The sequence below is a fragment of the Triplophysa rosa genome, linkage group LG20, assembly GCF_024868665.1.
Source record: "Triplophysa rosa linkage group LG20, Trosa_1v2, whole genome shotgun sequence".
NCBI lineage: Eukaryota > Metazoa > Chordata > Actinopteri > Cypriniformes > Nemacheilidae > Triplophysa > Triplophysa rosa.
Genome location: NC_079909.1, coordinates 12,530,171 through 12,553,794, shown reverse-complemented (window position 1 = coordinate 12,553,794; position 23,624 = coordinate 12,530,171). Strand labels below are relative to the sequence as shown.

Sequence of the window (23,624 nt, the reverse complement as noted above, 5' to 3'; positions counted from 1 at the left end):
AGCGGTCTTAAATAAAACAGATATTATTATTGTATACTTAGTCATATTATTACTATTACATTATTATTATTATCATCCACTTAAAGGGACAGTTCACACAAAAATAAACAATCTGTCATCATTTACTCACCCTTGAGTTGTTCCAAATCTGTATAAATGTCTTTTTATAGACATTTGGAAGAATGCTTGTAACCAAACAGTTCTTGTCCACCCTGACTATACCATAGTAGGAAGAATTACAATGGTATAGTCAAAAGTGCCCCAGAACTGTTTGCTTTGCTACATTCTTAAAAAAAGGACAATTGTCCGCAAACCACTTACAAAGATATACAAATAAAGTTTACATAGTCTCTTTTAAGTGTTTCTGTTATGCTAATGGTATTGCTGCTAACAAGATTACTCTGTTTGTTGCGGAAGTGGCGGAGCCCGTCCTCTAGAGAGACATCTGTGAGCTTATAACCCACTCGATCACACAGCTAATCCAATTAGACATTGATATACAAGTCTGTCCCTCTTCGTAAACTAGGCTAGTTAGGTTACACGTGTACATCTGTGTGTGAGAGACAGATATAGGCTCAAAAAAAAGAGCAGCATGTCTTTTCTGACATGCTATCATCAAATGAGCCTTGTTCTCAGAAGGCTGTCATTAGCTGGTGAAAACAGATGGGAGGATATTCACAACTTCCTGATCACACTGGACCAGTCCTTCCATGGTGGTAAACCACCATCAATGTCGATCAGGATGAGACGGAGCCTTTGTGAGGACATTGCTTGTTCCCATGGTGACGATATATCTCAATCTAGAATGTGTGACATCTGTGTGGATGCAGACAGGAAGATTTCATGGAAACGGAATCATCCTCACAATTCCCTCTCTGTTAACATGTAGAGAAATTGTATTGTACTTGTATTGTATATGAAGATATGAAAGATTATATCTCTATAAATTTATATTAGCACACTAACATTCAGCATTTTCAACAGCTACGTCTGGTTTCCAAGGGACACCGGAGTGGAACGATAACATGCACTGTGCAGCAGAAATGTTTCCATTTTAAGGAGTGGTTGGTCACCCACTCAGGCCTGTGATGGTGGAACAGCCCAGGAAACCTCTTTCCACCCACACACTAATGCATGAAACCTCTGACTCAACTTGAAACCATGAGAGCTGGAGGCATCCTGTCGACTGACTGGTGCACCCTTTCTTAGGTTACACTGTCACTGCAACCTGCTTACTGTAAGGACACTGCAGTCTGGAATATAGTAGTAACCAGGCAGTGCCATGGGTTAGTGTCATGAAATCCAAAATGCACTACACAATTTAGAGTTAAATAATCTTTTTGTCATTTACACGATTGCATGCATGCTATATGGTACATATAGCTTTATGTATTTTTATCAAAATGCACATGCATGTACTTCTTAACAAATTTATATGTGAAACAAATGAAGAGTTTGGTTCCAAAATGAGATAACAAAAAATCATGTTTTTTATTATGGTATCATGTTTTTATTGTGTTAGTTAACTGTGTTTTTTGAGTTATTATGGCTTAAAACAAACCAACAGTTTGATTGATATTAATTGGAATGCACAATAAAAATCAGGAGTTTTTACAAATTATAATGTAATGTAATACAATATTCTTTGGCCGACATAAAATGCCTTTGTGGTATCTTTTTTAACGACCGATAAGCTTTTTGTTTAGTCTATTTCTGGCATCTACCTGCACGTAGCCCTGATACACAATGTGCAACGGGTGGGGCATTTATCTTCACAACGGCAAAAAGCACAAACCTAACGTGTATATCGACATATTTCACTTTTCTTGCCTTATATCACAATGATGTATTTCCCCAGCCACTGAACACAATACATGTCGTTGAATGCGGGCGTTCCTTTGTGTACGAGCAGTATTTTTGGACACTTTAACATGTAGGCTAACAATATTATGTTTACTGTATCAAGTTTTCGAAAACATTTACTTTCGCGGCACGCGTTGTGTGTGTGCAAACTCCAACAGTAGCGCACTGTTGCGAAGCCCTGTACTGGATGTCGTCAGACCCTGGGGGCGGAGCCAGGATGTCGCAATCTTACTAAGAACAGCATCATCGTCAGGCTGGTGTAACACACTGAGCATATTAGACGTGCCTAGCCAAATTGTGACTTTACAGTCGGACGGTCAGGCTAGGGGGCCACGTCTGATTTGTGATCTTACTGTTAAGGGACCCTAATTTCAATTCACAGGATTAAGCAGCAACAAAAGTTCAATTGACGGACTATTTTTGGCTTGTTTCTTATATTTCTCCGCTGACAGAAAGTCGGACGCGTCGTCCAGTTAAACTTTTTTTGGACAATTTCTCAATCTGTCTTATCTTAACTTGCAGTTAAGTAGCCTACATTATTGTTTTGTATTTTTTTCGGACCACGTCGCGGATGATTCTAAACTTTATCTAGCATCCGAGGGACGGTCAACCCATAGTTAAAATAAAACCTAAGAAGAAATATTGTCCATGCAGGACGCGTTCATTCAGCGGGAATAAGGAACAAAGACATTCGTGCCAACAACAGAAGCGCTCTTGCCTCCAGACTCCACGGATCATTTTGCGCACTGGCTTACAGATGTAAAGAGGACAAAAAGACAAAGTTTACCACCGATAGACGTCAAACGTGCATTATATGCAAATTATGCACAACACTTTGTTTTGAAGTCAATTAAAGAGCTTGAATACAAACTACTGTATACACGTCATTACAAACTGACTCGTTTCACTTTTTCCTGGGCAAAATATTTTTCTTTTGCCGAGATTTACGTTAACTACACCTTACAATTTCCTCGTCATCGTTTCATCAGATTGAGCTTTTTTCATCTTTGGACATGTTCTCTGCCAAGTAGAAGTGCACAGAAGTGAGTGCGCCCGTAGTTTTCATTGTTCTGTTTTGGAGAGCAGCGGGTTCTTTGTCTACAGCAGCGAGGTAAGGCGATCACCTAAACCTTTGACTTACTTTCACACTAACCTCCAGAAAACACTGCTTGCTATTTTAACAAGAGTCCCGATGATTTGTGTCCATTATTGATCCACTTTCTAATTTTAAAGATTGAGAAATAGTTTGGTGGTTAAACTTCAGAGGGAAAGTGATGGTGCAACTCCTGGTACCTCAATATTGTTGTAACTTTGTCAAGGCGCATTTCGCATCGTATTTATAAAAACCCAACCGTACAAAAGCGACATATAAGAGAATAAAATACTTTTTTATATAAATAAGTTGAAAGGTGTGTAAGATTGGATGATGTGGAAGAAACTGAGCTACGTCATGGAATGACGTGCACTTGAATGTGTAATAACTTTAACAGTGTATGACTCATAGGCGCCGAGCAGCATGTCGAAAGCCAGCAGCAACTTGAGTCAGTCTGTTCGAGTCAATGCTTTTCATCACACAGTCATTCGGTCATAAATTACACAACATTAATACACCTCTCTTCCTTGTTTAGTTTGTGTGAGTGATATCAATCCATGGCCACTGTGTGCGTCTCAGTGGAGTGCGTTGTCAGGTGCAACACTCCTGCGATTTATTTGCAAGTCTACTCGCTTCTGTGCATCACTTTGAATTCTTCTCAAATCACCATGTATGGTGTAAGTCACAAGGTCATGAACGACTGCTCTTTTGTCTTTGTCACAGATGAGTATGAACTTGTCATCTCCAACACCACTGCGACTGAAGCGAGTAGACTTCGAGGATGCTCACAATACAGATACCTTCAAATGCAAGCGCCGCAGACTTAGCCAGCCTCCTTCCCCGGGTCTAGCACCCTGTCTTCGACCCCTGTCCCAGAGCCAGGAACAATCAGGGTCAGAAAAGCACAACGTGTCACGTATTGGAGCCTACGTTCTGCTGGAGGCATTAGAAGGAACGCAAACATTCAGAGCAGTTCATCAGGTTACAGAACAAGAGTACACATGCAAGGTGAGCATTAAGTCGATTTTGGTCTTAAAACAGATCAGCTAGTATGTATTACAAGGGTTCAATAACCAATTCCATATGTTTCCAACAGGTGTTTTCAATGAAGAAGTATCACGAGTTCATCGCACCTTACACGCGGCTGCTGCCCCACAACAACATTTGTAAGATTGCCGAGGTGGTTCTGGGGGAGAGCAACGTGTACATATTCTTCGAGCGTAACTATGGAGACATGCACTCGTATGTGCGCAGCTGCAAGCGGCTACAGGAGGACGAAGCCGTGCGGCTGTTCAGTCAGATGGCAGCTGCGGTCGCCCACTGTCACGAAAACGGCGTCGTTTTACGAGACCTCAAACTGCGAAAGTTTGTGTTCATCGATTCACAGAGGTGAGTAACTCAAAGTATACTTTATTTTGGATGACTTGCATAAGTGTAACCGGGTCTCGCTCATCGGGCAAATATTTGAAATGCATAGTGACTGATAGATGTTCTCTTTGCTTTCCCAGAACAAAGCTGGTCTTACAAAACTTAAAGGATTCCTGTTTACTTAACGGCAACGATGACTCGCTGACAGACAAACACGGCTGCCCGGCTTACGTCGGTCCGGAGATCTTAAACTCGCGACATTCATACTCAGGGAAAGCTGCCGACGTGTGGAGCCTCGGTGTTGTTCTGTACACCATGTTAGTAGGACGTTACCCGTTTCAAGATGTGGAGCCCACAGCACTGTTCAGCAAAATACGCAGGGGTGCGTTCACCATCCCAGAAACTCTTTCGCCCAGGGCGAAGTCTTTGGTGTGTTGCATGTTGAGGAAATCTCCCTCTGAGCGTATAGAGGCTGGAGATATACTTTTGCATCCTTGGCTGCACTGTAATAACAACATAACCCTCAGCCAGCACTCCAGCACCAGACACTCGACAGATCAGGTGGTCCCTGATTTTGAACCGAGTGAGAATGAGGATTGTTTGTAATTCCAAAAGGAGGATTAGATTGATATGTTCCTGTTTGCCTCCCTAACCGGAGGAGTGGACTCTACGGAGAGATTGCCTCATAAGGTATTCAGAGACTTCAAGGGCATCAAGTAGTGAGGCAGATTCATGGCAGGCATAGCAAAGAAATGCTGAGCTGTTCGGAACTGTAGAAAGACTGAGCTTGTGGTCATTTACAGACATAAAGACGTAACTGTGTTTTGTTGCCTCTGATAATACCCATTTGTTGTTGTCACACGGTGGGTGAAAGCAAAATTTGATGGGTTGCTGTACAAAAGCTACTGGCAAAAACTTTCCTATAGTGGATTCGGTCCAGAAAGAACACGATGAGGCTTGTGCACACTTTCGATTCAACAGTATTGTCAGTGCATGGATTTCATCCATTATAAACCATGATGTGGAAGCAAATTTGTTTTGTAATTTAAAGTCTGATACCTCGAACTTAAATCCTGGGATACTTGATTGATGCACACTTCGTGCCTTTATGTACTGTTTACATTTTTTTTTTTTGCAGTGGAAAATTCAGATACAACTATGTAAAGTGCCTTTCTCCAGTAAAACATCTGTTGTTGTTGGATTTGTTGAAGTACCAAAGATTTGAGTTTTTCCCCAAGTCTACATGTGTGTGGATCTGCAACGGGTTAGCACAAGTGCTCATGTTTCCTTTTCACATGAAGAAAGGGTTGTTTTTTTCCACCACTTTCTCTTGTAAATGTCTCTTTATCTGTTAAACGGTGTATTTGTGGTGTAGAGCAGGTTTGACCCTGAAGGAATGTGGAGAACAAGTTTACCACAGGAAATGTCCATGTAATGGTTTAGCAGTGTGCCTGTCGAGCAAAACAAAGGCTTTACATACCTTATCGTATTGCCTGCATGCAATGACCCTTTTTTTGTTTAAGTACTTGTCAGTTTGTAGATATCTTTTGTTACTAACGAGAAGTGGACACTACATTTGTTGTTTCAAAGGTTGTTGCACCTAAAAAATAAAAGTATTTTGTTGTTGCCAGTACAAATAAAAAGAAAATCAAACAGTACTGCTTGTTAGTGACTCAAAATGGTTTAGATGATCATTGTACCATGCACTATTCATATACCGGGCGGGCCGGTAGTTGCAGGATGTAAATGGAGAAAAACTCCATTTGAACAGAAAATGTTTAACAGCAGTGTGTAGAAGCAATATAGCAGTCTGCAAACATTAAGTCAGTAGATGTTTATTTAACAGCATTTTGAAAAATAATGAAAAGGCTCCGTAAATGATCCAAGAATTTAAGCTGCCAAGAAAATGTGTATGCATTGATAGAATTAACACGCAACTGGCATCTTTTAGTGATGAAACCATGTAGAAATCTACTAGAGACCATCTTTCTTTTTATGTCTCTCCGCTCATATCCTGTTCTTATACCAATACTTGCACAACTCTAATACAACTAAAGTGCTCAAAATGACAAACATGGATGCGTCTCAGTCAAATCTAAAACAGACAAGGAATTTAGAGTAATTTCACCAAGTCTTGCACATATGGCGATCTTTAGCGTGACATGAGATTTCAGACATTTTTATAACGAAATGTACCTCTGGAATGTCACACCTAATCTCTAGATAATTCAATCACATCAAATATCTTCAACAGAACTTTGTTACAGAGAGGCATCAAAATGTGTTTTAAGTCAATGATCAAATGACACAAACAGGTCTTCGTGAAAGAAAGCAGAGTTACAATGTTTACTTCACTTTATACACATCACAGATAAAACCAATGACAATGGAAATAAAATCCAGTTACAACAATAAAGCTCTGACAAGACTTAAAAAACAGCGCCATGTCCAAAAAGATAAAATTGAATAACTTACATGTTACATTTCTGTTAATTTTGGGACAAAACTAAAAATAGGGAGCTAATCTACAATAACAGATTGTAGCAAGGCCAACTCACTTTCCCTCAGTTAACCTTTGCTGCTTATGCCTTAAACGTGTTTTGTTTCAAGACTTTCAATACTTTGCATTAACATAAAAATAGAAATGAAGTAAAGAAAAGGTAAAACGTCATCTGCACAATGTCTCTGTTTAAACTGAGTAATTAGTGTGGCTGTGAGGTGAGCAGATATCACATATGAATGAAAATTCAATAAATCAAATGTATAAATGTGAACTATGACATGTATCTCTCTTAATTTCCTTTCCCGTTTATGCTTGAAATGCCTCTTTACTGAACACATCTGTGAAAAGTAACCTGAACATGACAGAATAATGAAATGTTGAAAGGTGCCACCTAGTGGAAATACTTTTATGTGTGCCTTTTATGAAGCTTGACAAAAAGACAGGGAAAGAGATAGAACCTAGACTGTGTACTTCAACCTGCATTTAAAAAAAGAAGAGATTTTAAAAATATCACATCAGTTTTATTTCCTCGAAGGCCAGCGCAGAAAATATCACTGGAAAGCCCTAATGAATCTTTATGTGAAGTACACACAAAATAGCCATGTGATGAATAGTAATAGTTAAAGTGCAATGAGTAGAACTTACAAATCTCTCATTTCTAACAAAAAAACAACAATATAAAAATAAACACAGCAGATGAAAATAATAGGGATTAAAAACTCAGGCAAGAAGTTGCTGGCTTCGGGGGACAGGAATGATAGATCCCATTATCAGGCACACAGTGCACCATACCTGTGGAAAAATCCATCAACACTGCTTAGAACACAAGCTAACAGGTTGGTAATATCAGAATAGTATTGTGTGCAATTACACTGCAATTTTACTTTTGAATTTCACTAGCAAATAAATTGTAATCATGCAGTTAATAATCATGCAAATAGTCTCTCAAATCTTAAAGGAACAGATCACCCAAAAATAATAGTGCTTTAATGTCCTGTTTAAGTCCGAAAGCCTCCATTAAATGTAAATGTGTAAAAACCATAACCTGTGTTCAAGAGAAGTAAGTTATATGGGTTTGATTATAACACAAGTAAATGACTAAATGGGTGAAGTGTTCCTATAATTTTTCACCTCTCCTCGTCCTCATAGCTGCCCTCATCCTCATCCAGCTCCAGATCCAGTTCAGTGCCGATACCAGAATCTCGTGGAGCCATGAAAAGACTACATACCACAATGTGTCAAAAATACAGTAATCTCAAACTTTAGCAATCATATGTTAACTTAGAAGCACACTCTGATCTACAGATCCTCACCTGACAGAACGACATGTAAAAAACACAATCCTCTTCAGTCTTTTGTTATAAAAGAAGTAATTGAAGGACCACATGTTGCCTTCTTCCCCATAAGGGTCCGAATCCAGGTCTGGATTGTAACTGTCACAAAATGCAGGAAACACGTTTACGTACATGATAATGGAGTACTTTATTACTCGAACAAAAACTATTTCAAACATGAGATTTCTAATGAATTAAAATGCGGTTTCATCTACCTGTATATGTCACATTCAGCAAGGCTGATCTCCTTGTCTACAGCTTCCCATAACTGAGGCTGTAGATGACTATAGGCCTCACCGGCAGCAGGAGACAAACTGCTGTTTACGGCGTTAACCACCTGTAGAAGAAATCTATTATTTTACTGGTATTTAAACATTTTCTATTCAGACTGAATATGATGATATACTTTTGTGTTCTGCAGAAGAAAGAATGTCAATAAGGTTCGAAATGACAAGAGGGTGAGTAAATTTACATTTAGTCATTTAGCAAACGCTTTTATCCAAAGCGACTTACAGAGAGTTCAGGGATCAAAAAGCGATGTGTCATACAGAAAATGATTAAAGCATTTTATTTTGGTGTGAACTATCACTTTAAATAGTATAATGAATACATCTGCATCATATCAGCCATCGAAAGTTACTTGTGTTGACTCCTTTTTCCAGTCCATTTCACTATTATTTAAGCAACGTATCTCAAAAATATCCTCTTACCCAGTTAACACTGGGCTCTTTGCTGAAATCATGTCCTTTGGTGCGACTGAAGTCATAGTCCGGCCGGAAAGACTCATTGAGAGTTGCGATCAGGTAGAAAAGGGTCTTTCTGCTGCACTTGTCTGACAGCGGACCTTCACCCTCATCCAAACTCCGACTCATTCTGAAAACAACACATTTTAATAAACAGCAAGATGTTTGTGGAGCTCAGACAACTGCAAAATACTTATCGGTAGTCGAGAAACACATTTGGACTGACATGTTTGGACTGATTCCAGAGCTCTGCGGAGGAGATAAGGCTTCCAGGACGTGCGGCTGTCCCTCCTGACAAAACAGCTTAAACATCTGCTTGTCATCGCCTGCCATCTTACAGGAATAGCTCTCAATTCTAGTGGAAACAAATCAATGGACAGAGATTGATTAAACAAAAAAAGATGTGGATAGTTGGTGTGTGACATTAGGAGAACGTGACTAGTAAATTGTTTTCCTCAATTTTTATGGGCTCTGCGATTCCCAATGAAATGCAAATACGTTTAAAATTAATGTTTACTGCAAAAAGTATTTTTGTGCACTTACCGTCCAATAATCTTGCAGTCGCCCGTCTCAATTGTAAGGTGACTATTTACGGCCTCAAAACTTGAGTTCTCCAGGAGATTCATGGTTTTTTCAAATATTTTGGCTAAGTCAGAACTGCAATAAGGCTTTGCTCCCGCTAGGTCTCAAACTTTATAAGAAACAACCGATAATCAAACCAACGTAACGTTAAACCAAACCGAGGTTAGTTTTGCAAATATGAGATGTAAAGGAAAATAATTACCACGAAGCTGGTAGCCAATATATTTTCAATACAGTTTACTTCCTTTACTTATGTGTCCAACAGAAGCTCATTTACACGCCTCTCAATTTAGAGAACAAATGGCGCGCTATTTCCAAACAATTCTCCTCTCGCAGAAACAACCGATACAAATCGCGTTATTTACGCGATTTACGATCGCGTAAATAATCTTCGCCGGTTGCTTAATGCACTTCTATGTCTAATAAATATATCTTCCTTTTTACTGTGAAATTTCCAATACCTGCCATTAAACAAGCTAAAATTCAGAGGGAAATTATGCATCCCAGCTATTGAATCAGAACTTGAAGAGAATTCCAAGGCTTATAAAAGCCTCAATCCTCGGTGTATGGTTGTATATTTGTGTAGGAGAATAACAAAAACAAAAGATGAGCGTTGTGTTTCGCAGTTTCCAGTCGCAGTAATGCGCAGTTGTGTCCTTCCTGTTTTTACGTTAGAACATCATAGTGATTAAAGATATACTGCCACCTACTGGCCTGGAGGTTCTCCACAAATTTAAACACGACACGAAGCAAGGATAGTTCACCCGCCAAAAGACAATTCTGTCATAATTTCCTCACCCTCTTGTCGTTTCGAAACTGTTTAGCTTTCTTTATTCTGCAGAACACAAAATATATTTTGAAGAATGTTGCTAACCAAACAACGGGGTACCCGTTCACTTGCACTTGCACTGGTTTTGGTCCATACAATAGTGAAAAAGTACAAACAATGAATGTCGCCATTTTTAACAAATATTCTTCAAAATTTCTTCGAAGTAAGTCATACATGTTCGCAATGACAAGAGGGCGAGGAAATGTTCATTTTTGGGTTTACTATGTCTATAATGTCACAATACACAGCATTAATAACTGCTCCGGGGCATGTGTTCACTACTCTCTGGATGGGTTAAATGCAGAGGTCACATTTCGTTGCCTTGTACCTTCGTACATGTGCAATGACAATAAATTGAATCTAAATCTAAAATCTAATCTAAAATTAATAGGTTACACATGTTGAAAGAACAATACTGAAGTTTTATATAGGCCTACAGTAGTTAACATTTGAAGTGGATCAAAAAAAGTTAATCAAAGTTGTCCTAGACAAGAACGGGTGTTATTCTTGTCTTAGGACAACTTTGATGAACCTTTTTGATACACTTCAAATGTTGACTTCTGTAATAATAGTTCTGTTATATTAGTCACTTTACAAATGAATGGCTTTTTCTATATTATTTTTATTATATTAAATTGTTACATTCATTTTTATTTTCTATGTAGGAACTAATGAATTCAACACTAACTTTATAACACACTGTTCAATTATATTTTGCTGGCATAACCAGGACAAAAAATATCTTAATAAAATGCTTTTAAATTCATAGGCTCACATCATTTTCCAAGCCAACTGGTGCAAAATTCATTTGACTAGCAAAAAGTATCAGAAACACTAATATAATGCAACAAACATTTTATTTACAAAAATGGTTTTGTGGAGGAGCAACATAAGTAAAGGTAGACATCAGCAACACAAAGTACATTACACAAATTTCTTGAGATTAATGTTGAGTTGAACAAAATAATGTTGAGTTGAACAAAATAAAAACAACTGAGCAATATTCTGAAGAAAATAAGAATATTCAGGAATATTAAGACAATATCAAGCAAAGCTGAAACATTTTCCCTGAGAACAAAGCTTTCTCAACATTTATGTCTCCTAAGTCAAAAGTCTGAAGGATGTCACTGCTAAAACACTTTGATAGTAATTTCCAATGTACAACCTGAGGTGAGCTTTTAAGGATGGTCCAAAGGAAATTTCACATAGCGTAAAACTTGCTTAATTTCTTCCACACAAACTAAAAACAGAATTCCAAGTCAAATCATTAATAAAACAGGAGAAAAAAGTTTTCCTATGCTATCTGAACAGTAAGTGAATCATCACAGAAAAAAAAACATTTTGATAATAACGAGGAAAGAAAACTCATAAATACATGTGATTCTAAATGAATATTAAAAAAAATGGTTGCATTGCTGTGCCTAATATAGATCAGCATACACAGTACACAATTGAAAACTTCCTGTCTCTGTAATACACGATTTGAGTTAGTGCTATAAATGACTTCCAACATAATTAATATACTTGATGCTGTCCTGAGACTGCTTTTTAAACATCTGAACATTTTTCCACTTTTGACAGCTATAAGAAGTCAAATTAAAGAGAATTTGGGACAAAACCAGACACTCTAGTGTTTCTCAAGCACTACTGGATGATGAAGAAATCATATTACATTGACAAAACAACAAACTAAAATTTTTTTTAAAAACAGACATGTATCTAGGTTTGCAAATAAAAATAAATCTTAAGTAAAATGCTTTAAATTGCATGTAGTCTTTACTGGCAGTGGGCCTTTATGTAGGATGACAATTGCTGATGTCTAATTGTCAATCATCTCTGATAGTTCTAAAAGGAGGTCATCCTCTCCCTTGCCTGAGTCCAAGTCCAATTCATCCTCCAGTCGATCGTCAGTAAACTCATCTAACAGGTCTTCAAAGTCATCCACTGATGAACTGCTAACAGCAGCAGCCCGACCTATTGAGCTGCTGGACCGCCGAGAACGCAAACTAGGCGTTCGGATGACAGAGCTACAAAAGAAAAATTTAATTAAAAAATAACTTTATAATTCATCCTATCCACAGAAGTAATTAATAAATACTACTATACCTTTGGGGGACAGCGACAGTCTCAGATGTTTTTGATGTACTGCTGGGCTCAATCGTAGGCACCACTTTAGCATCCTCTGCAGGTACCATTTTAACATCCTCTGCGTGAGAGGACACTTGCTGAATGTCAGACTGAGTGTCTGTCTCAACTGGAGGTGAAGCCAACTGAAGAGGGAAAAAAGTTGTTCAACTCTACTGTTCAACATTGACATATTTGATAATGAAGAAAACTATAAACAAAACCTCACCATTTTCCGTTTGTTGGGAATAACCTGTGCTGAAGGTGTCTGGCGAGCAGTGTTAAGAGGTTTCACTTCAGCAACAGCAGAGTGATGAACTTTGGAAACATTCCGCTTCTGGGGATGCTGCGCTGCTGGCTTCACAACTGATGGCTTTACATTTACTTTAGGCTTTACTGTAATTAATACAAAACAGAAATTATAAGACAAACTGAAGAGTCCACCTTTACCTACAAGACTAAATAATGAACATCAGATGTAGTACCCTTGGTCTCGGTTGTCTGAATAGTCCCCTCAGCAACCTGGACGGGCAACAGCGCAGGGGTCGGAGCCTTTGGTGAATCTGAAGATGAACACACAGGCCGCTCTGGGGATTTCTGCTGGGGTACTACAGCAGTAGGGGGAGGTGGGGTTTTGGGTTTGAGGGTTATCCGCTGTCTCACTGAGGACTGAGTGGTGGATGCAGGAGCTGATGGTGAGGCAGCAGGTGATTCGACTTCTTTCAGGATAGTGGAGGTGCCCAGCTCCTCCTGCTGCTTGCGGAGCCTCTTCTCTCGCATGATTTCTTCAAACGTCTTCACTTTGATCGGCTCACTCGAACTTCCTACTTTCCCATTTGCCTGAGCCAAGCGTGTTAAAAAGAAAACCTGATTTACAACGTTGTCATGCAAGACCATCAAGATGCGTGCAACAGAATAGTGCCTAAATAAAAATCAAAACCAGACTACAATTTGGTTGCAAAAAGTCTTACCTCTTGAACAGGTTCAGGGTTCTTATCAGATGCATCTTGTTTTGTTTGACACACAGTGTTTGTAGATGCTGTAGAAAAAATTTTAAGCAGCTGTGTAAACATTCATATTCTAAGACATGTGGCAGTTAATTGGTAAACATTTCTGTTTAACAAACACGGATACAAAAGCAAAGGAGCTTCTCTGACTTACATGAAGTTTTATTAATGCGTAATATTCGCCTCTTTGGAGCTCCACCAGACTCCACTTCACTGGAGTTTGAGCTTTTATCGTTTCCCGTCTCCTGAAGCTGTGCTTGCATTCGTGTAGCTTTCTCTCTGCGTATCTCTTCAAGTGTCTTTACTCGTACTTCTCCAGCTATGCCAGAGGCCTTGACTGCAGCTCCAATAGTGGAGGGCCCCTCATTTCTCTCTGGGCTTCCAGCAGCTGTGTTTGCTTCCTCTGACTTTTTATTCTGTAATTTTTTCTTTTCATGAAGAACTTCAGAAAACGTCTTAACTAGAGGTCCACCAGCGGGTTTGCCGTTTTGTTTTGATGGGCTGGGCGCCTTTGCTGGCACTTCTTTCACGGCGGGCTCAACTTTGCCAGCTTGTACGGTTCTGGCAGCCTTTTCTTGGCGAATCTCTTCAAGAGTTTTTATATGAATATCTCCAGAGGACTTTGGCTCAGAATCAACCGTAGAGAGGTCATTAGTCAATCCGAGTCTTTCTCGCACTGGTTTCAGAGCTAAAATAAAGTATGTACACAAACATGAGAACAAATATTTCAAATAAGAATGACCTCAACTAAACAAGCATAATAAACAAATAACACACCCTTCTGTGGAGGCTTGTCTGTGGAGGATTCAACTAATCCACCAAGACGTTCAGCAAGACATCGCTTCAGAGGGATTTCTTCCACCACAGTACCAGCTTGACAAAGAATTAAAAAAATTGAGTGTTATTTTTGGCAAAAACTTTTAAAAAATGTGGCACCACATGCCTAAAAAACACAATGTAAATTTACCTCTTTTAAAATTTCTTTTACCAAGTCTGTCTGCAATTTTTCTTCTTCCAACTTCATTTCCAGAGGACTCTGAAAAATGCATTTGAAAAAGGTTTTAAAAATACAAGGAACCGCTTATATGAGTCTACAGAGAGTTACAACACTTGGGGTACATACCAAATTTGGCACTGTTGTTTTCCAGCCGTAGGTAAGACTGACTGTTTTCCTTTTCAATAACAGTTCCACTATTTTGAGCAGGGCCTTGCAGGCTGGACTGCCCTGCAAACAAATTAAAAAAGAAAATTATTCTTCTGACATCTGAACAACAAATGACAAAAAAAAATAACTGAACGTGAATAGGGAATGAACTTACCAGCTCTCTTTAAATTCGCAATGAGTGCTTTCCTTAACCTGATCTCTTCTAGCGTCTGGACACCAAAATTCAGAGAATCATCTGCATGACAAACCAACGATTAAACGAAGCTCCTGCCACATAACGAAAAACATTACAGTAACATCACAAAAATAACATTTACTTTTACTTATGATCAATTTCCTTGGTGAGCCTCCGAGAGATTCATCTCCTTCCTCCGAGAACTGGTCTGCAAATATACGGTGAGAGGACAGTTAGCATTTCTATATGAAATATCTAACACATCTTTAAAATGACATCACAGAAGTATGTGATTACCATCCTCATCATCATCATCCACAGGGTTGATAACCACTGGTGGATGGGTGGGGCTGGGGACACTCTCCTGGGTCTCAGTTCTGATGACTCCTCTGAGCTGTGGGTTAGTGGGGTTCACAGTGGGTGCAGAGACTTGGTTGACTTGTTCTTCATGTGGCTCTTCTTTATCTTTATTCAAAAATTTGGATCCTGTAAGGCAATGACCCAATGCCAAATGAGTTTTTTACACATTTATCTATAAAAACTATTTTGTAAACTGTACAGATGATTTAATACCTTTGTTTGGGGGGATGCAATTCCCATCAATCATGCGTGGCTTCTTGTGATTGAACGCACAGTGAGGCTTCTGACAGCCACCTGGCTGGGTCTCCCAATAGCATGCAATTTCCTTGCGGTTTTTCTATAAAAGAATTGCTGGTTATTTAAAATTTAAGCCAACGTTAAAAAAATAAGAATCATAACATGACCTCAACACGAATTAATGGCAAGTGAGCACTAACCTCTATCTCCATATGGCGAAATTTGCATATGTTGCGGAAGCACATTTGCTCTTGCCACAGGGAGCAAGTGATCTCACTGCCCATGGCGGCCTCACAATGTCGAAAAGGGCAGCTGTCACCCTTAAAAGACCCACAAACATAACAGATTAAAATGAACGTATTACCTTTGCATAATCATATTCTGCTACAAAACTTTAATTGAAAGGAACATGACTACATAGACAAAATTCTGACCAAAGCACAGCATGTGAATCCAAGCTGAGCATAGATTTACCAAATCAACTGTGTTTCTAGGCTTTTTTTACCTTGGTGCAGTTTGAGTAATAGTAGAAGTAGCAGTCATCTCCTTGCATGGTCATGTCTGTTTTCTTCCACGTCAGGATCTCTTCAGTGAAGTTGGGATCTCGTCCCAGTCAAGTCAGGGGTCCACGTGAATCTCCCTATTTAGAGGGTAACAAGCCTGTTCATGCTCCTGTTGATGCCTTCACATTTTCTCACTACATTCTGTCCTGAATGAAGCAAAATGGTGGCGATATTTATATACTGGAGAAAAGCGTTGCAAGAACTTCGTTCACCTGAGATGGTTCCTGGTGATCTCAAACTCTTCTTGAAGGTTCACTCCGTACTGTGTGGATCCTGAAGGAACACCTGACTGATGAGTAAAGACTGAACAGGGTGAGAGGCAACTTCTGGCCTAATTCGCCTCCCTTAGAGACCTGTTCCCATCAGACTGCTTTGTTAACATGGGTAGTTGCTGGAAAATGTCCTTTTAATTTTTTTTCTTTTTTCTTTCTCCAATATTGCTGAATCAAAGTGGTGAGGGGATATGGGAATTTTTTTTAAAAAAATCCTTAAACTAGATGTTGTCAAAAAAAAAGAGGGACAAAATGGGCCACATTTCTGAGACGATGGAAGTCCTCCCGATGTCAGGTGGTAGTAGGGTTGAATATTGTAAATGGGGTGGACTGGAACTTTAAGAAGAAAAAATGCCCAATGGGGGAAAAATTGATTTGAAAAAAAGTAGCAATCTTCAGGGAAGCTAAATCAGGATATCCAAAATCCAGGTTATCCTTTGGAATGAAGAACAAGTTCTTGCATAACCTACATTTAAAGAGGAAACAAAAACACTCCCCGTATCCTGAACAGATGGTTATTCGGACAGGGACAACACATTTTGTTTAAATCTATTCTCATGGGAGACAGGACAAGTTTTAACATGTATTTTATAACAGGAATGGGAGATTATACACAAATCTTATACCGAAGAACTTGAATCTGTCACAACATTTTCGTATGTTTAATGCCAAATTCAAGCTTTCACTTTTAGACCTTGTGGTACAGTTGTTTTGCTGTCAAATGATAGTGCAATGAGGGCTTTTTCATCAGGTTTTAAAATTTGTATTTTCTGAATTAATATTTTGCCATGTCTGTGTCTGCGCCGGTAAATGTCTGGCGCAGATAACCGATAGGAATTTTGTTACATTTACAAAATACTCGAAGGCATTTGTAAACACTAAATAATTGTAAGTCAACATTTTTAAAAATGACTTAAAATCAAGCCCAATACAATGAACTGTGAATGAGAAACAATTAACTTATGTTATAGTTGCTTCGCATTCATGGTGTGAGGCCCAACGTTAAGTTACATTTCTAACTAAAAACTCGTTCTCACTTCTCTGATTATATAGGCTGGAAAACAAGAACACAACGTGTAACCAACAAGTTAATTATTTGTGTTTATATTAAGCTTAAAGCTGCGTAACGTTACGTTGAAACAACAAAACATCATATGACTTTCCGGATAGCATGTTGCTAACGTTAAGTTTAGCATGACTATTGCTACGACAATTATAAAATGAACCAATTAATATGTGTATTTTAGTCACTTTAAATAAAGCGTTCACAATTACCAGTTTATACCGACTGGAATTAAGTATTCTCGATTTGATGACTGCAGACTGGTCGACGCTCCTGATCTTGCCTCCTCTCCACTTCACAGGCGAACAAAATGGCGCCTACCCTGGACTTGCTTGGCTGCTTCAGCAAGCAGAGAAGTGCAGGCATAGACGTCACTACTTGTGTTCGACTTCGTGAGGCGCTGCGCAGACCTTACGAAGTATGACAACAAGCTCCCGCGAGAGCGATTGGACAACTTTTGAATCGCTCTCGCGGTACATTAACGTCATAATCCGATCAGTCTGCGCAGGGTAATTTACCATGAAGTCGAACAAACTGAACGTGAGACAGATTCAAGTAACGTTAAACATTTTATGAGTATGTAGGTGTCCATGACTTAATGGAATTGGTTTCACACTGACACGAGAACATTCTGTGGATCTATGTCAAATTCCGTCATATTTCTCCCATGGGGGACCTACAGAAAATCCTCAATGATGTGTAAACCTATGGCTGATTAAGTTGAAAATAACAAAAGATCATCTTTGGTGGATGTCCTCCCCTTTAATATCACACAGATTCATAAATAACATGGCTCACATCAAATCTGAATAGCTAAAGAAGGCGCACTTATAGGCCACTTTAAACCAAGCATGTGTTCCACATTTTGTGAAAATTAATATCTAACAGATAGTTTTGAATGCTAGGCTAGCAACTGAATCCACAGGATCTGTTCGTTAAAATTGTCCCTGTTCCCCATTTTACCAAACCTGCTTGGACTCCGATAATTGCAGCTTGCTGCTATATTATTTTTGTTGTTCGTTAAATTAAAAATACTTAAAGGGGTGATATGACAGGTTAAAACTTCAATTCAATTCAATTCAATTTTATTTATATAGCGCTTTTCACAATGTGCATTGTTCCAAAGCAGCTTTACAGGAGCAAATAAGAAAAACACAGAAAGGTAAAACACAGCACAGTGCATGGTGTTTATAGACCAAGCAAGATCATTATAATAAATAATATCTAATAAATAAATGAATGAATAAATAAATAAATAAATGCAGTCTCCCGGTGAGCAAGCCAACACTGCACTGCTCTGCTGTGGCGAGGAACCCAAACTCCAATGCTGAATAATGGAGAAAAAAAACCTCGGGAGAAACCAGGCTCAGCCGGACTCCGATATTATCGCAATGTGTAAAACGAATATTATCGCAATGTGTATAGACGATTTAAGGTACAAAAACGCTGTATTTTCCACATACCCTGCATGTTTGTATCTCCTCTTTGCCCCGCCTCTCTGAAATGCGCAGATTTTTTACAAAGCTCACTCTGAGAAGTGAGGTGTGCTATGATTGATTGAGAGTGCATAGTGATTGGTCGAATACTGCAAGCGTGTGACGGAAATGTAACGCCTCTTACCATATTTGGATGGAACATCAGGTTCCAAAGCAATTGTACTGACAGGTATGCCCACCTTACTTGCGTATACATTTGGGCGGTCTTAGTCAAGTCATACCACGAACTGACATAGATTTGTGGGGGTGTGGTTACACGAGGCCTTTCAGGCAGGTCTGGGTGATCATTCGCTTTTAGATAGAATACATCTTTTGTTCCGACACTTAAATTTTTTGCAATTTTACGTGTCTAATTTGCAACTTATAACACACCAAAGACACAGAAAAACACGTATTCGCGACATATGACCCCTTTAATTTAGACAATAGATACAATACAGACATTTTGCGTGCTTTTTTATTTTTTTATTCATTAAACATGTAACATCATATAACCATTTCCCACTATTACAAGGTATGCAACAACAACAATCTTTTTGTTTGCGTTGTTTTCACAATAGCCTAGTTGCGTTGAGTTAATTTTGACAATATTCAACATACATTAGTCAGCCTATTAGAAAGTGATTTGCTTGACTACAGATTATAATAGTTTATACGTAAATTAAAGCAAATTGTATAGAACAGTGACTATCAATTCTAACAGCATATAAAACTTGCACACTTGTTGCAGTTTAGTCTATTCTTATTTTATGTAAACCCTGTGGATTATTTTAAAATAGGCAACGCCATTGAGTTAGAAGATTTACAGTCCCTAATGTAAGGAAAAATATCATCTGTGATGGCTGTGTTTTCCCACAATCGTTTAAAACAGAACCAGGTGTACACCAGGTGATGTTTGTTTTGCCTCCAGCGCATCCATAAAATGAGCTCAGGTTGTCTATTCTGTGATAAAATCCATCTGTTTTATTTTCACAGAACTGACTTGTGAGTACCACAAGAGAGGTAAATGGTTTCACACATGTTGGTGGTGAAGTAGAAGAGCTTTCATTTGTTCCTGTTGCACAAAAAATAAATATATCATTTAGAAAATGATTGTTTCTAATGACATATCAAACTATTTAAATTTACGACAAACTAATTCATGTAAATCTCACCAGTTATTAACTGTTTCTTTAGGTAGGTGACTAAAGGATATTTGCCTTGTCCACAGAAATGTCCAGAAAAATCATCCAGGTCCAGAGCCCATACAAACGCACCGCCCAGGCTTTGCTCTAGTAAGTATTTTATCTTAACAATACACAAACAATAAACAGAACTGTTATATTTCATGTGACATTAGCTTTAACATAACGGAATCATGATATTAAATGACCAGAAGTGTACCTTAATCTCAAAGCTTCTTAGATTGTCAAAGCCCACCCATTCACTGCCTTTAACCGAGAATGGAACTCTCTGGTCTTCTATCCACTGTATGACACCCCCATTTAAGAAAAGACACACCTTAAAAAAAAGAGAATATGCCTTTGTGCAGAATGCTTTTGTAAAACATATAGAAAAGTATCAAATCATAACCTCTGTGTTTATAGTCTATAAAAAATGGTTCCCCTTCCACATTTACTTCAAAGTAAGACCAGAGGCCCATCTCTTGAGTATAAGGTCCAGGGGAAGCAAAACTACTGGCTGGGGCACCGACTCCAGTCTGAGCGGAGGTGAGGATAAAGGAGCGGCCATAAGTGGCAAAGCCCATTAATAACTTCTCAGCAGGAGCTCCCTTAACTCTCCAGTATCGTAGGGCAAAATCCTACATGATAGTAAAAAATGATATTTTAGTGTGATTGCAAGCCAACAAATCTAAATCAAGCATGAGTGTACTGTATGTCAGTCGTCTTACAGCGTTTGAGTAGATATGCTCTTCGTAGTGGATACCACTGTACAAAGGACTGTGATGTCTCACAATTCCATTTTCCAACGTATGGAAATCAAACGTCTTGACATTAATAAGGTCCAAGTATCTGTAGAAAAATAGTGATTTTTTAATAATTCCCACAAGACAGCCGTAATGTGTATGACATTATCCACATACTTTGAGATCTCTGGTATGTTGTAGCTCCTTTCAATAGCATCTCTCTGTGCTGATACAGTTGCTGTTAGAATTAGTCGTGAATCTTTGTTTGGCCAGCCTTCAGTTACAAATGCCTCCAAAATTTCCTGCAATTTCACATGGGGTTTGTAGAAACATTACTTCATTTATATACTGTACATTGAAGCATAATATGAAAATGTAGATACATTTGTTTTTGTAATATTTGCTGTTAACCTTGCAGAGTAAAGTGAATTTATGCTTATCTTCCAGTGGCGTCCCCGAAGTACCTTTGTCCTCCCATTCCAAATCCAGCCCATCAAAGTTATGCTTTCTCAGAAATTCAATAGAAGACTTGATGAACGTCTGTCGGTTTGTCCAATTGGACAACATAATAGCGAATCTGGAGTGATCAAGTAAATGTATGGCTATTGATTACTTCATGATTATTTAATGTGGCTTACAAATATTTAAACTTGGCAACTTCATGGTTATTTTTTAGAAAACTGTCATAATCTTTGTGAATAACATATAATGATGCTATGAAAAACCTGCTACCAGTAGAGGGGAGTAGAGAACAGAACACTTACTGGCCCGAGTCTTGATCTCGAACGGACAGCAAAGTTTTCAGCTGAGGATTTCTTTAGAAATTAAACAAAAATGTTTATTAACACTTTGTTGTCCCACAGCAAGACATAAAAGTACTCCATGACTAAAAACGGTAAGCCTACGCCACTTACCTCTTTTTAAGTGCATTGAAGGATGAATAGAGGGCCACATCATTCCATTCACTGCCTGCTATCTTATTGGCAAAATTTATAATGGCAAACGCATAGATTAAATGAGTGCACAAGGTCGGGTCCACATTCTCAGGAAGATATTTAGCAGGTCCTTCTCTGTACTGAGACCAGTTTGTGAAGTAACACACAAGTCTGGAACAATGGACTGAGGAAAAATAAAACAGAGTCACATGTTGGAATAATGCTTTAGTATTATTATATTGATTTCTAGGCATCTGACATCAATCCCCATGCAGTGTGTTTATCATCTTACCAAACTGGAAGAACAGATTCAGGCCTAAAAAATATATTTATTAATTGTAGATGTTTTAAGGAAGATGAGCTTTATCAAAGAAGTATATGACATGTAAGTTAAAATATAGACATACTGCTTAAATACCTGTTAAAAATGTTATTGCCGTCTTCATTTTGTTGCTGCTTCATCTCCCTTGAGAACACTGCAGAAAGTAAGCCGAGGAGTGGGGAGAGAGATAGGGAGGGGTATACGTGTATAACATGACACTAAACATCCATTCAGATTTTAAACAAATTAAGATGTATTGCGTGAAATTTAAGATTTTGACTATTGAGCAGTCAAGATTTTATCAATGTTCACAATACACAAAATAAGATTTGTGTATTTACTATTGCATTTCATTGTTTAATGAAGATTTTTTTTCATAGACACAATGAAGAGGCTGTGTGTCTTTTATGGTGGAAACAAAGGTGTGAAATTAAATTAAATGCTATTAAAAACGTTTCAGAGTAAATAATAGGCAGTTACTCACCTCAGATTGTGAAGAAATGCTCATCTAAATCAGACAAATAATCATTTTGTTAATAGCCTAATAAAAATTATGCTATTAATGCAAAGTATTCAACTTTAGCATTTAAACACAATAACATGTATACTCTTGTCTTTTCAGAAAATCTTTTTGTCTTGCCTAAAAACATCTCAAGTGACCTATTTTTAATTTTACATCAAGCTGTTAGTTTTAAAGGTGTGATGAACTGGGCTTGTTTATTGTTTTATACTGTTGTATGAGGTCTACTTATGACGTCCGCGTGGTTTTTACATTAAAAAACATCAAAATCAATAAGTAATAGGCTATTTTCTACCCGGGTTTTGAGGCCAGCTCGACAAACGATCGGTTTGAATGGGCGTTCCGGCATGAAGACTTGGAAGTAAACGGCCACTGCTATGATTGGATAGCAGTTTGCGTAGTAAACTTAGTTGGAGCCTTCTGTGAATTTGGTTAGAGACGTAACACATTAGGTTACACATTAGCATCATTCGCAGTTTTCGCACGGTATTAGTATTATCTGGAGACCTCCTCCCCACATCTGTATTTCATGTGACACATTCGCACGGGATAAGTGAAGCCTCTGATTTACTCAAATTTACTGACTTATTTCCCGGATGTGATGGGAAGGCTTTGCGCACAGTTTGTATAGCTTATAGTTACACATTCTCCCTACAGGATTAGTAATATCTGGGGACCTCGTGTGATTTATAAATTACCTCCCCGCATCTGTATTTCAGGGCATATCAAGCGATCCCTAACAAAGCAATAGTGACGCATAGTACAAAAATGTTGTAATCACATAAGATTGCTGCGCCATTCCTGTCGGATCCAATATTGACGGCACAGCGCTGCTTTTTAATTTTAGTCTCTCCGCAAATCCATCGTCGACCTCTGCCTTATTCACAAAGGAATCCGCGGTAATGTTTTACCCACGTGAGCTGGAACGTCTTTAAAAATAAACTTCAGCCACGCATTACTAATGTCGAAATCCGAAGGAAGGTTATGCAGCGACTGTTCTTCCACAACCAGGCACTGACTCCACAATATTTTGCGATCTTTAACGGCATGTTTATAGCTTGCTCGCTCTATCTGTGTGGGTGGTGCTGGAGAAGTAGTCATTGATATTCTCTTGTGGAGGCAGTGTTCAACCTATCAATGATAGGTGCATCAATAACAGATGTG

The 23,624-nt window shown here is 38.5% G+C and overlaps 4 protein-coding genes across 6 annotated transcripts in view; 1 reads left to right on the top strand and 3 right to left on the bottom strand.

Moving 5' to 3' along the window:
- The window catches only part of ovgp1 (oviductal glycoprotein 1), a 116,918-nt gene extending 94,831 nt beyond the window's left edge, over window positions 1-22,087 (bottom strand). Inside the window, 10 exon segments of the mRNA XM_057362608.1 lie at window positions 19,932-20,064; window positions 20,161-20,277; window positions 20,396-20,578; window positions 20,669-20,789; window positions 20,861-20,985; window positions 21,095-21,260; window positions 21,442-21,498; window positions 21,598-21,802; window positions 21,911-21,934; window positions 22,037-22,087. Of these exon segments, the coding sequence (XP_057218591.1) occupies window positions 19,932-20,064; window positions 20,161-20,277; window positions 20,396-20,578; window positions 20,669-20,789; window positions 20,861-20,985; window positions 21,095-21,260; window positions 21,442-21,498; window positions 21,598-21,802; window positions 21,911-21,934; window positions 22,037-22,064 (1,159 nt within the window). The 5' untranslated portion in view covers window positions 22,065-22,087.
- trib3 (tribbles pseudokinase 3) lies at window positions 2,166-5,979 on the top strand. Its single transcript, XM_057362614.1, has 4 exons — window positions 2,166-2,974; window positions 3,680-3,964; window positions 4,053-4,345; window positions 4,465-5,979. Exons 2-4 carry the CDS (start codon window positions 3,680-3,682, stop codon window positions 4,928-4,930), a joined length of 1,044 nt encoding a protein of 347 aa, XP_057218597.1. The 5' UTR covers window positions 2,166-2,974; the 3' UTR covers window positions 4,931-5,979.
- On the bottom strand, window positions 6,144-10,121 carry maf1a (MAF1 homolog, negative regulator of RNA polymerase III a). The gene is made up of 7 exons (XM_057362621.1): window positions 9,448-10,121; window positions 9,131-9,259; window positions 8,872-9,034; window positions 8,377-8,498; window positions 8,141-8,260; window positions 7,959-8,048; window positions 6,144-7,619 (listed from the first exon to the last, which is right to left on the bottom strand). The coding sequence occupies exons 1-7, from the start codon at window positions 9,528-9,530 to the stop codon at window positions 7,598-7,600; spliced, it is 729 nt and encodes a 242-aa protein (XP_057218604.1). The 5' UTR covers window positions 9,531-10,121; the 3' UTR covers window positions 6,144-7,597.
- On the bottom strand, window positions 11,144-17,609 carry zc3h11a (zinc finger CCCH-type containing 11A). 3 transcript variants are annotated; one of them, XM_057362607.1, is made up of 17 exons: window positions 17,494-17,609; window positions 16,159-16,219; window positions 15,889-16,023; window positions 15,584-15,703; window positions 15,360-15,483; window positions 15,084-15,272; window positions 14,929-14,994; window positions 14,766-14,846; window positions 14,570-14,671; window positions 14,414-14,482; window positions 14,224-14,319; window positions 13,601-14,134; window positions 13,411-13,478; window positions 12,925-13,279; window positions 12,669-12,835; window positions 12,422-12,585; window positions 11,144-12,342 (listed from the first exon to the last, which is right to left on the bottom strand). In XM_057362607.1, the coding sequence occupies exons 3-17, from the start codon at window positions 15,940-15,942 to the stop codon at window positions 12,135-12,137; spliced, it is 2,397 nt and encodes a 798-aa protein (XP_057218590.1). In that variant the 5' UTR covers window positions 15,943-16,023; window positions 16,159-16,219; window positions 17,494-17,609; the 3' UTR covers window positions 11,144-12,134. The 3 variants fall into 3 exon arrangements, with proteins under 3 accessions (XP_057218590.1, XP_057218589.1, XP_057218588.1); XM_057362606.1 differs by having other exon boundaries at window positions 16,159-16,653; window positions 17,494-17,595; XM_057362605.1 differs by having other exon boundaries at window positions 16,159-16,684; window positions 17,494-17,579.
- Window positions 22,088-23,624: the final 1,537 nt, after the last annotated feature.

Coding starts and splice junctions, on each gene's coding strand:
- trib3 (XM_057362614.1), top strand. CDS start 3,680: ATGAGTATGAACTTGTCATCTCCAACACCACTGCGACTGAAGCGAGTA. Junction 3,965..4,052: donor AACAAGAGTACACATGCAAG/GTGAGCATTAAG, acceptor TGTTTCCAACAG/GTGTTTTCAATGAAGAAGTA. Junction 4,346..4,464: donor GTGTTCATCGATTCACAGAG/GTGAGTAACTCA, acceptor TTGCTTTCCCAG/AACAAAGCTGGTCTTACAAA.
- maf1a (XM_057362621.1), bottom strand. CDS start 9,530: ATGAATCTCCTGGAGAACTCAAGTTTTGAGGCCGTAAATAGTCACCTT. Junction 9,260..9,447: donor GACTGCAAGATTATTGGACG/GTAAGTGCACAA, acceptor TGTTTCCACTAG/AATTGAGAGCTATTCCTGTA. Junction 7,620..7,958: donor AGCTATGAGGACGAGGAGAG/GTGAAAAATTAT, acceptor ATTTTTCCACAG/GTATGGTGCACTGTGTGCCT.
- zc3h11a (XM_057362607.1), bottom strand. CDS start 15,942: ATGACCATGCAAGGAGATGACTGCTACTTCTACTATTACTCAAACTGC. Junction 15,484..15,583: donor TTCGCCATATGGAGATAGAG/GTTAGTGCTCAC, acceptor ATTCTTTTATAG/AAAAACCGCAAGGAAATTGC. Junction 14,135..14,223: donor AGACAAGCCTCCACAGAAGG/GTGTGTTATTTG, acceptor ACTTTATTTTAG/CTCTGAAACCAGTGCGAGAA.